Below are 12,437 nucleotides of genomic sequence, written 5' to 3'. Positions count from 1 at the left end.
TGGGATACATTTTATTATTGCATTTTTTAATTATAATTTTCAACAGTTTAACTACATTTTCACTATTAAAAAGTCATACGATGAAAGAGGGAGAATGAATACTACTGAAAATATATAACAGAATTACTGAAAATACTTAGCTGAAATAGCTGATATACACTGAGTGTAGATGAGGTGGAGGAGACAGGTTAAAGAAGGATCTTTAAGTTTATTGAGACATGGATTGTGTAATATGTGCCATTCAGAGGGTGAATGGGCAAGACAAAAGATTGAAGTGCCTTTGAACGGGGTATGGTAGTAGGTGCCAGGTTGGTGAGGGGGGGGCGTGTGTATCTCCATGTAAATTCATGTAAAGCACTATAACACAATATGGCAGTAGAGAGTGACAGCGCTGTACATTATAGTTTTCACGATCGTCGTAAGAACATTCGTACCAAAGCGCAGCGTGATATGGGTTCCACATAATTTATTGACGTGAAACGCACAAAACAATAAAAAGCAAACGATACGTGAAGCTATGGAGTGCTCACAGGCAACTACACATAAACAAGATCCCACAAAACACAGTGGGGAAATGGCTGCCTAAATATGATCCCCAATCAGAGACAACGATAAACAGCTGCCTCTGATTGGGAACCATACCAGGCCAACATAGAAATAAAACAACCTAGATTACCCACCCTAGTAACCCCCGACCTAAACAAAATAGAGAATAAAAAGGCTCTCTATGGTCATGGCGTGACAATAGTAGAATATAATGTGCTGTGTGACATAGTCATCGCATACTGCTTTGAAGCTGTTATTCTGTCACTGCTAATGTGACAGTTCCTATAACAGCGGGGTATCGTATGCTGACAAAGGCCAGGGGATATTTGTGTGTGTGTGGACGAGGGTGCCGGTGGAGGCATGATGTTATCATGTGGTCCTGGTCAGACAGAATGCTCCTGCAGTGCCCACGCAGAACCCCCCTTTACAGAGCACGCTCACAGGGTCAGGAGTCGGAGCAGCCACTGTAAAAGAACAGCAACTATTCAGGATTAGAGGGCATTAGTAAGGGTCTAGTCTGTATTAAAGGTGGGGTCAGGGTCAAGGTACTGTATAAGTTAGGCTTGAGGATATGGTCTGGCACAGGACGGGTTAGGGTCAGGTTATGGTTCATGGTTACCGTCAAGATATAGGGTTATGGCTAGGGTAAAAGCATTGAAACAGGATGTGGACATGAAGTAAGGGTTAGGGCCAGGGTTTTGGTTGATTTTATGGTCAAGGAGGACTCACAGCATTGATTTCTACGCCTTTGATCTCTGGGTTGCTCTCTGATTTAAACAAGGCTGGGGAGAAGGGACACAAACAAACACAATATCATAACCTGCAACAAAATATAACACACCTAAGTGTTTGTGTGTGTGTGTTGAATTACCGAATAGCTTGCGCAGCCTGGTGACACAGGCCACAAAGCCATGGAAAGGCAGGTGCAGCTCCCCAGAGCCAAACCTCTCCCACAGCAGCTGTATGACCTGGCCATCACACTGCACACCTAGCAGGAAGGAGGAAGAAGAGAGGGGAGGAGAGAGAGAGAGATGTGTTGTTATCCATTCAAGAGTGGAGTCCCTGCTGAAAAAAAACAGCATAAACCAGCATGCATTTCAAGCTGGTCCGTGCTGTTCTGATGCTGGTCATTCTGGTCTGACCAGCATGGTCTAACTTAGGGATGGGCAACTCCAGTCCTCTGGGTCTGATTGGTGTCACACTTTTGCCCCAGCGAACACACCTGACTCCAATAATCAACTAATCATGATCTATAATCAACTAATCACTAATCAGTTTAGAATGCAATTTGTTTATTCAGCTGTATTTGCTAGGAATGGGGGAACAAGTGTTACACCACTCCGGCCTCCTACGACTGGAGTTGCCCATCTCTGGTTCTAGCTGGTCATGCTGATCCCACCATGCTGGTATGCTGGTGACCAAGCTGGTCTATGCCTGTCCAGCATGGTCTAGCTTCCTCAAACTCAGTCCTGGACCTCGAAGCCAGTTCCACTGTGTTTTTTCATTGTTCCCCCCTAATCCGAGACAGATTTAGACCTGGGACACCAGGTAGGTGCAATTATCAGGAAGATTAAAAAAACAGCAGGCTTCAGACCTCATAGGGTAAGAGTTGAACACCCCTGATCTAGCTGGTCTGACCAGCATCCCACTAAGCACGGATCGTCAACAACTTTTTTTGGACGTAGATTTTTGGTTCGGTCCAGACCAAATCTGAACCAATCATAGACGTCTATGTTTGGTTCAGATTTGGTCCGGTTCGGACCAGCCTTTATTTGGCTCAAACATAGGGCTGTTTTTTTTTTACTTATTGGTCTTTTGACCAATCAGATCAGCTCTGAAAAATATCTGATGTGATTGGTCAAACCAATCCAATCTGTTAGTTGTTCCAGTTTAGATGGTTTGTCTCATTTACTCATATTTCTAACCCTGGCAGTCATTCTGAATGCAGATTGTGGGTGAATGAATATCCTGTTGGATATTCCCAGTCTGCCTAGATTCTGATAGGAATTAAACATCACTTTGAAAGCCAGTATAATGTGACCTGCAGGCCTGATGTGGCCACTGTGTTATGGAAAAACTACACCCTCAATGTATGATATATGTAATGTATTGTCTTAAATGATTAAGCACTTTGATGCTGGTACGCCGGCTCCCTTCAACACTCGACGTCACCGGTCCCTTCAGATAGCCCTCAGTAATAAGGCAGTATTCTGTAACGTACACACAGGGAGTCAGAAAGCAGGTGCAGAAGGTGAGTTTAATAATGAAAGAATACAAACAGCGAGAAGCTTGCTGAACGTGAGAGAAAACAATACTGCTTGGTGACTGAGGCTTACTGAGGGCTGTATGAAGGGAGAGTAATATGGGTGGTATTGAAGTTCAGGTGTTCTTAACGACAGGGAGCAGGTGTGCTGCAATGATGGTTGCCAGGACCGGTGGTTAGTAGACCGACGTCGCCGGAGGGAGGGAGCAGGTGTGACAACACCAGTATCATCAGCATAAACTGGTCACTAGCATACCAGCATCAAAATGTCCAAAACACAACGAAGGCTGGTCACTAGCAAACCCAGCACTAGTCAGCAGCATATGCTGGTCTATGCTGTTTTTTGTTCAGCAGGGGTGGAGTGTAAAATGTAAACGAGGATATGAAATTGAGGTAGTGAGTGAATGGCAGGGTTCTCCCCAGAGAATATGAGTGGCGCTGCGGTCTTGCTACGCCACTATGTAAAACTTTATTTGTTATCGTTTAAGTACAGGCATCACACCCATAGGGTATTGTTCCACTTGAGATTGCAGGAAATGGCAGTTACAGATGTTCAAAAACACAAATATCTCTCACCCCCCGCCGTACTCCGCAGCACCACCTTGTTAGAAAAATGTTTAAAACAACTCTGAATGAGTTAGAGATTGAGTTAGGGAGTGAGGATAAGAGGCAGAGACAGAGACAGAGATTGTGTGTGTACGCACCAGCAGCCTGGAGGGTCAGACTAAGCTCAAAGGGGCTCATAGTCCCCGAAGAGTCCTGATCAAACTTGAAGAAGATGGACTGAAAGAGAGAGAGAGGTCAATGAAGGATGGTTGAGTAGCTGTAGCCTAACCTGAAAATACAGGAAATGCGCTGTACAGTTCGCTTTTCTTATGAATTCCTTTCTCTTTATTAAACCCGCCCACCCTTCCTTCATCCACACAATATTTCATGATCCTAAACCCGCCAGTGGGATATGAGTAAATCTGCGCATCACTAGTGTGTATATCAGACAATAGTGTGCATATCAGACAGAAAAATTGTTTCCTGGTCTATTTAAGTTGGTAACCAGTTTATAATAGCAATAAGGCGCCTCGGGGGTTTGTGGTATATTGCCAATATACGACAGCTGTATCCAGGCATTCTGCTTCACGTTGTGCGTAAGAACGCCAGTATACCACAACCCCCTCTGGCCTTATAGGGCTCCAACAGGCCACGCCCCTCTGTCGTTATTGTTCTGGATCTGACACACCTGATCTCGCCACCTCCCGCCTGCCTTCCATCTTTGAGGACATGTATTTCCAGCGTTAGTGTGGTCACTAATATCTTGTCTGAGAAGGTTTGAGAGATGCAATCAATAGGCTATGTGGAAGATTCACCTTATCAATCAAGTCGTCTCAGATCTCCACAAGTGCATAGGGTCGATTTGGGATTGGCCGAGGTGTCGTGTTTCTAATTTCTGTTAGCTAGTTAAGTTACCATACACTGTTATGGTCCAGTGTTTTGTCCCAGACTGTAACCATCACTCCGGAGTCTGACTACTGCATTTTACTACACCAGACGTTTTCCCACGTCTTGTGTAGCCAATATCAGGGTGACAGTCACAGTAAGTACACACATACAATGCATACAAGCAACAATACACGCAACATCAGTTATTTTTATAAAAAGTCAACATTGTCCGTTTTATTAACGGAAAATGTACAAATGTGTAAAACAGTGAAATATACAACTCAGACTCATCCCCTGGCTTCAAAACATAACTCCAAACTCTCGCGGTAGTTCCGTGGTTGTTGATCGCGTTAGAACTGAGCCAGGATCTGTTTCTGTGGTGGCAGAAATGCTAAGGCTCATGTTTAGTGTCGTTTTTGGTGCTCTTTCAAACTCGGAACTAACGGTAAAAACACGACTTCTCAGCACAAAGGTTGAACCATTCGAAACTGATTTGCACTACATCAACATACGAATGGTTTTGCAATCTTGGGAGAAAATAGAACGTCTACGTTGCACAGTAATATCCTTATTGCTAATATGTAATACCGCCATGGTTACGAGGATTGAGAATTCAGTTCTGGAATCACTCGTTACGGAGCCCTATTGCTTAACACCTTGGGGCTTGTACCTTAAGCAGTCAATCAATCACATTTATTTATAAAGCCCTTTTAACATCAGCAGATGTCACAAAGTGCTTAACAGAAACCCAGCCTAAAACCTAAACCTAAATGGCAAGCAATGCAGTCCTACCTGCAGACTGCGAAGAGAGGCCAGCAGAGGCTCTGTCTGCTCTCGGGTCAGACTGCTACGCCCCCCAGTCTGACACGTGGGTTAGGGATCGCTCTCAGACACAGACAGAGGCGCTCAAAAGTACTAGGGCCCGTATCCACAAAGCATATCAGAGTATGAGTGCCGATTGTTCCGTGTCCCAGAAAGAAAACCAAAACTGTCGCTCAAACAGAAGGGGGAACTAACAAAGTCACTGACAATCCAAACGAGACAGGTGGGGTTTTAGGAGGGGTGCTGAAAGACACTCATGGAGGTGTCCACTGAAAGTTGACTAGCAACAACTGGGACGTAAAAGACACTCACCATGAGCGCCCACTAAATTTGCCCAAGAAGAGGCAAATAAAATAAAACCCCACACCAAACTTAGGCCGGAAGCAAACCAAAAAGTGGAGCAAAACGAAAACAGGGAAGATCAGATAAAGGATAGGTTAATTTGGAAAAAAAATAGGGCGTGCCAACTAAAGGTGTTAACCCTCCACATCTCTCAAGCCAAGTGCAGTACTGGGCCAGCAGCTCTTAAATATCACTTGTGCCAGTACAGGTGAAGCACCTGACTAACAAGATGACAAGCCAGCACAGGTGTAAAACATACTGATTAATGAGGTGACACCATTAGGTGCGGCCATTGTGCTAACGTCCAACCTTGAAATATAAATGGGAAAACCAAAGCCTGGCTATCAGGCTTTGGTTTCAATACTTAAATACAAGACCAAAAATATATATTTTTTATATATATACTGTGTGTGTGTGTGTGTATATATATATATATTATTTTGAGAAACAGAGGTAAAATCACATGCGTTTCTATTACTCTCATCCCCTTGGAATGAGCTCTACCAAAACAAATCTCCAATACGGCAAAATGTGCAGTCAAATGAAATGTTGGCAAGGGCTACACACTGGCTAAATATAAAACGTATGGACTGCCCAACCTTGAAAGACAATCAGCAACCAAGTTGTCTGATTTCAACAGGAAACTGCTGCAATATGAGACTCCGGCGAAGGAGTCGATGATTCGCGGAGCTCGTCTTTTGCAACAAAACCACAGGGTTACGATCGGTATAGACCACCAGAGGTGTAGAGACCCGATACATAAACCTTGAAGTGCTAAAGAGCCGGTCCCCAAGCGAGCGTCTTTTTTCGATTAGTCAAGTACTGTTTTTGATGAGGCCAATTGCTTCGAAAAGGGTGCTCATTCTCCAGACCGCGTAGCACAATATGCATGAGCCTTTTGAAACGTGGCTCCAGCATTTTGTAACCCAAACGGGAGATGAAAGTAGGACAACAAACCATCAGGTGTGATAAAAGCAGACAGCTCTTTGGTGCGCTCAGTTTAGGGAGAACTGCCAATATCCCTCCAGCAGATTGAACTTGCTAACGTACTTAGCAGCGCCGACACGGTCCACACAATCGTCGACCCTGGGCAAAGGTTAGGAGTCCCGACTTAGTAACGGCATTGAGTTTCCGAAAATCGGAAAACAAAACCGCAGAGACCCATCCGCAATCCAACTCACTGTGGAGCTTCTCTCTCTTTTCAGGGTTTACTCGATAGGCATGTTGTTTGATTGGGGCAGAGTCCCCAATGTCAATGTCATGCTCTAGTATATTTGTCTGAGTTGGCACATCTGAGAATAAACCCTGATATTCTAAAAGCAGTGCAACGATGTTGACTTTTTCCCTCCAGAGACAAGTGTGCCAAAAAGACATCAAGGTTATCTAGAATCTGAGTTACTCAGCCGTCCCACGGGCACAGGGTATATTGGGCTTTCCTCATGCCCTTTAGGAAGACTATAGTCAACGGTGACAGCAGTGGCAACAGGCAGAACATCACTACCGGTTTGCACCGACTTCTCCGCCGGATGGTAACGGGTGAAGTATGGTTATAATATGCTGACATGACCCAGACAGGGTTTTTTCCTACACTCCAGTGTGGCAATGATGTAATGGCCTGAAAATCAAGCTTGCAATGGTGACCCCAGAATGGGAAACAAAAACAGAACTTAGTCACCCACACTGAAAGTGCAGTTTAGGGCCTTTCTATCGTACCAAACTTTCATTTTCATTTGCGCCTTCTCCCGATTCTCACTGGCAAACTCACGGGCGAGGTGCAATCTGTATCAATAACTGCTAACGTGCTCCAACAGATTTGTTTTTGTGTTTAAGGTGTTGGCTTGCAACAACCTCTCTCTGAGCAAGCTCAAAGATTCATAAACAACCTTCCGTGCTGCAAACAGCAAGAGGAACCCCTTCATCACAGTCTTTCTCAAACTCAAAGCACATGTCATTAAAACGTCAGAGTGATGTACAATGTGAAACCGTGCAGATGTGCGTTCTTCTACAGCTACAGTGGCTTGCGAAACTATTCACCCCCTTGGCATTTTTCCTATTTTGTTGCCTTACAACCTGGAATTAAAATGGATTTTTGGGGAGTTTGTATCATTTGAGTTACACAATATGCCTACCACTTTGAAGAAGTGTAGTATCTGGGATCTACATCTGTTTATATTAGTTACTATGCTGTTACTAAGCAGTGATGTATTACGACAGTGTACGTTACTACACCTAATAGGAAATGCACATGCGCACTAGTGTGCCCGGGAGAACTGTAGAGCACGAGAGGTTTTGACTAAACGAAAACTAACTGTACTCCGTCTCCTGCCTGGTCATTTCTCCACAACACAAATATTACAGTGGCGACGAGGTGATTCAACTTCTTTAACGGACATTGCTTGAAGGGAAGAATGTTGCGTGAGTAATGAAACTCAAAATAATTATGTAATTCGTCAGTTATTTTTTATTTTCTTTCGCCAGTAAAAAACGGCTAAGCACTGCTAGCAGATACAGTGTTCAGGAGCTGCCAAGTAGCAAGACTATTGGAGTCCAGAATAGCGACACTGCCCTCTGGTGGTTAAATAAAATAAAATAAACTGTCATTGAACCCATTGAAATTAGGCGATCTCGGTGGAGAAATATTGTCAAGAAGGAAAAAAAAAAAAAGGAAGAAGGAACGTAACACGGTGTGTACATTATTACAAATGAGTGCAGTGAACGGAGTAATTGCAGAAACTTCTGAAGTGAAGAATTAGATGAAAATTAAAGAATACAAGGAATAAGGAAACTGAACAATTAACTGTGAAAATGGCAACCATTGGTCGAGTACCAGAGTTTGAGGCTACAAAAGAGGATTTTGGAGCGTTTTGAGGGTTGGAAGGCTGCAAATGAAATCAAAGATGAAAAGAAAGCAGACGTATTTCTCAGTGTTTTGGGTCCAACTGAGTATGGATTGCTGAAAGGTCTCATTGAACCAATAAAAGCAGTGGAGTTGAACTATGCAGAACTGACTGAAACTCTTTCAAGGCATTTCAAGCCTAAGCCAATTCTCATTGCAGAACGTTTCAGATTTTACCAACGTCACCAGAGTCAAGGGGAAACCGTGGCAGACTACATCCTTGCTTTGAAAAGGCTGGCAAGTACATGTGAGTTTGCACAATTTCTTGATGATGCTCTTCGAGACAAGTTTGTATGTGGTCTCACAGGTGAAGCATATCACAGAAGGCTTCTGTCAGAGAAGGACCTGACCTTTCGGAAAGCCTGTGATATCGCACTTGGACTCGAGCTTGCCCACAGGGATACTATTGAGCTATCGGGATATGCAGAACGTCAGAAAGGTGTTCATAAGGTCAGTGATGCACGTGGTGAAAAAGGCTCACAAAAGTCACACTTTTCTCAGTCCTGTCCTCAAGGTTACACAAGAACAAAGCAGCCCACATCTCAAAGGTCTAAGCCAAGTTGCTACAGATGTGGGGGAGATAATCATCAGCACAGTGAATGTCGATTCCAAAATGTAAAGTGCCACAATTGTGGAAAGGTTGGACATTTACAGAAAGTGTGTAAAGCCTCAAAACGCACAGCAAGAGCGCACAAAGTGTCAGACGCAGCACAAGAAGAGGAAGGTACAACTGAAACAGTATTGGAACTGTTCACAGTGTACACAGCTCAACAACAAAAAGATGGAATCTATCTCAACATGGAGTTAGCGGGAAAGCCAGTAAAAATGCAGCTGGACACCGGAGCGTCTGTATCTCTGGTTCCAGAGAGACTCTACAAAGAAAAACTGAAAGAGTGCCCTCTTCAGCCAGCGTCCATCCGCCTTTCTTCATACACTGGTGACACTATTCCTGTGTTAGGGCAGATCCAGGTACCAGTCCGGTATGAGGGGAAGGAGTGGACGCTACCGCTTGTCATTGTTAAAGGAGAAAAATCAGCCTTGCTAGGCAGAAACTGGCTACAAAAGATCAAGTTGAACTGGGGAGAAATCTTCAGTCTGAGAAAGGACAAACCAGTGAGTCAGGCTACACTCACTAACATGCTGGAGAAGCACAAAGAACTTTTCAATGATGGCTACGGCGAAATACAAGACTTCACAGCAAAAGTCAGAGTGCAAGAAGGAACCAAGCCTATCTTTCACAACCACGTCCAGTTCCCTATGCTCTTAAGGAAGCAGTAGAGAAGGAACTGGACCGCCTACAGAAGAATAACATAATCACGAAAGTAGCGAGGAGCGACTGGGCCGCTCCGATTGTTGTAGTCCCAAAGAAAGACAAGACCGTCAGAATGTGCGGTGACTACAAGGTCACAGTAAATCGCTGCATACTACCAGAGGAATATCCACTACCAAACGCTGAAGATCTGTTTGCCACTCTAGCTGGTGGGAAGGTTTTCAGTAAGCTGGACCTGGCATTCGCTTATCAGCAACTGAAGCTGGATCCGGAGTCAGAACAGTATCTGACCATCAATACACACAAGGGGCTATTCAGATTCAATCGCTTGGCCTACGGAATCTCGACAGCTCCAGCGATATTCCAACACACAATGGATCAGATCTTGGACGGTATAGACAACGTTGTGTGCTTCATGGACGACATCCTCGTGTCAGCACCAACCATTGGAGAGCACCTTGCTCCTGAACTATTACGGAAAGTTTGTGGCAAACTTGTCCACATTGTTGCATCCGCTTCACCAACTGCTGCAGGCCGATACAAAGTGGAATTGGTCCCCACAATGCGAAGAAGCATTCAAGACTTGCAAACAGCGTCTGCTAAAGAGCAAGTGGCTTGCCCACTACAACACAGAGATGAAGCTGAGACTCGCGTGTGATGCATCTCCATACGGAGTAGGAGCCGTCATCTCACATGTTCTATCGTCAGGTGAAGAACACCCTATTGCATTTGCATCACGGACTCTGTCACCAAGTGAGAAAAATTATGCTCAAATTGAGAAGGAAGCCCTGAGCATAATATTCGGAGTGAAGAAGTTTCACAAATACCTGTACGGAAGGAAGTTCCAACTGCTGACAGATCACAAGCCTCTGTTGGCCATCCTTGGACCAAAATCAGCTATACCAACCCTTGCTGCACTTCGAATGCAACGTTGGGCTCTGATATTGTTAGCCTACGACTACGAGATTGAGTACAGACGATCCAGTGATCACGCAAATGCAGATGCACTATCAAGACTACCATGCAATAGTGACTCCGACAGTGAAGATGATAGAGCAGTCTTCCAGATCTCTCTCATTGACGAACTGCCCATATCTGCTTCAGACATAGCAGAGGAAACAAGGAAAGATCCAGTGCTTTCCAAAGTCTTGGACTTAACATTAGGAGGTTGGCCAAACTTCGTAAATGACGATAAACTTCGTCCATTCATCGACAAGAAAGACCAGTTGTCCACTGATCAAGGATGTGTTCTGTGGGGATCAAGGGTGGTGGTACCTCAAAAATTCCAGAGGAGACTGCTATCTGACCTGCATGAGGGACATCCAGGGATCACTCGAATGAAAGCACTCGCTCGCAGTTATCTGTGGTGGCCTGGACTGGATCAGGACATTCAACAGCATGTAGGCCACTGCTCACCTTGTGAAGCTGTTCGCAACAAGCCTGCTGCTGCACCTCTTCATCCATGGTCCTGGGCTGCGACACCTTGGGAACGCATCCATGTGGATTACGCCGAGATTGACAAGCAACATTTCCTTGTTGTCGTCGATGTCCATTCCAAGTGGATGGAAGTGTTCCCTACTCAACTGACCACAGCTGAGAAGACCATCAATCTTCTCAGACACCTGTTCGCATCCTTTGGACTAGTCAAGGAGCTCGTATCGGACAATGGCCCTCCTTTCACGTCAAACGATTTTGAAATGTTTCTCAAGAACAATGGAGTAAGGCACATCCTGTCACCCCCTTACCATCCGGCATCAAACGGAGCAGCGGAAAGAGCCGTGCAAACCTTTAAGAAGGCCTGGACTAGACTCAAGGTTCAGTCTGTGCCCACCCACCTAAGGCTTCCCCGGTTCCTGTTTACTTACCGTAACACACCACACACAGTAACGGAATGTACACCGGCTGAACTGTTTCTGAGACGCCAACCACGTACCCGCCTGACATTGTTGAAACCAGACTTGTCAAGCACTGTGGCAAAGCACCAGCTACAGCAGAAGAAAGCTCATGACAGACACTCAAAGACTGTCAGAGAATTCAAAGAGGGAGAGAGGGTGATGGTACGTGATTTCAGACACCCCAAGAGCCTGTGGAATTCAGGTGTGATCTTGCAACGCAAAGGACCTTTGACTTACCAAGTCCAAATTGGTCATCGCCAGGTCAACGTTCATGTGGATCATCTGCTACGGTCCAACGCCCCAGCAGAGACACGCCGAGAGAACAATAACGACCCCCAGGACTATTCTCCTGACTGTGGACGTACGGGAGAGACAGAGCCTGACCTTCCACCCGAACCTGGCCCACCACCGGAAGCCCAGGAGGAGCGGAGATATCCTATTCGACAGCGAAAGGCACCTCAAAGCTTGACCTGTGAGTTGAGCTGTTTGAGGTAACAGACAGTAAAACAAACAAACACTTTAATATGTCCTAGATAAAAGGAAAGAAAAAGGACATTACCTGGGTTAGTTATTAGGACACAAACTCCATCTTCGGGGCAGAATAATCCCCTGGATTTGTGCTGGGCTCTGAAAAGTCTGCTTCAACCCAGTAGTTGAAAAATGTTAAGAATGCATTGTTCAGATATTGCATTAGTAGTTCCCTAACATATTTACCTTGTTCTCTGGGAGTTAAACACTATGGGGGAGGAGTGTAGTATCTGGGATCTACATCTGTTTATATTAGTTACTATGCTGTTACTAAGCAGTGATGTATTACGACAGTGTACGTTACTACACCTAATAGGAAATGCACATGCGCACTAGTGTGCCCGGGAGAACTGTAGAGCACGAGAGGTTTTGACTAAACGAAAACTAACTGTACTCCGTCTCCTGCCTGGTCATTTCTCCACAACACAAATATTACAAGAA

At 44.9% G+C, this 12,437-nt stretch overlaps 1 protein-coding gene across 1 annotated transcript in view; it reads right to left on the bottom strand.

Moving 5' to 3' along the window:
- Positions 1 to 449: 449 nt before the first annotated feature.
- The window catches only part of LOC139547670 (calpain-9-like), a 38,878-nt gene continuing 26,890 nt past the window's right edge, over positions 450 to 12,437 (bottom strand). Inside the window, exons 18-22 of the mRNA XM_071356653.1 lie at positions 5,036 to 5,104; positions 3,514 to 3,592; positions 1,418 to 1,534; positions 1,276 to 1,328; positions 450 to 1,010 (exon numbers count right to left, since the gene is read on the bottom strand). Coding sequence (XP_071212754.1) covers positions 984 to 1,010; positions 1,276 to 1,328; positions 1,418 to 1,534; positions 3,514 to 3,592; positions 5,036 to 5,104 — 345 coding nt within the window. The 3' untranslated portion in view covers positions 450 to 983. The remainder of the gene's footprint in view (positions 1,011 to 1,275; positions 1,329 to 1,417; positions 1,535 to 3,513; positions 3,593 to 5,035; positions 5,105 to 12,437) is intronic.

The sequence above is a fragment of the Salvelinus alpinus genome, chromosome 21 (genome assembly GCF_045679555.1).
Source record: "Salvelinus alpinus chromosome 21, SLU_Salpinus.1, whole genome shotgun sequence".
Taxonomy (NCBI): domain Eukaryota; kingdom Metazoa; phylum Chordata; class Actinopteri; order Salmoniformes; family Salmonidae; genus Salvelinus; species Salvelinus alpinus.
Note: the sequence above shows the minus strand (reverse complement) of the source record. Positions and strands in the feature narration are given on the sequence as shown.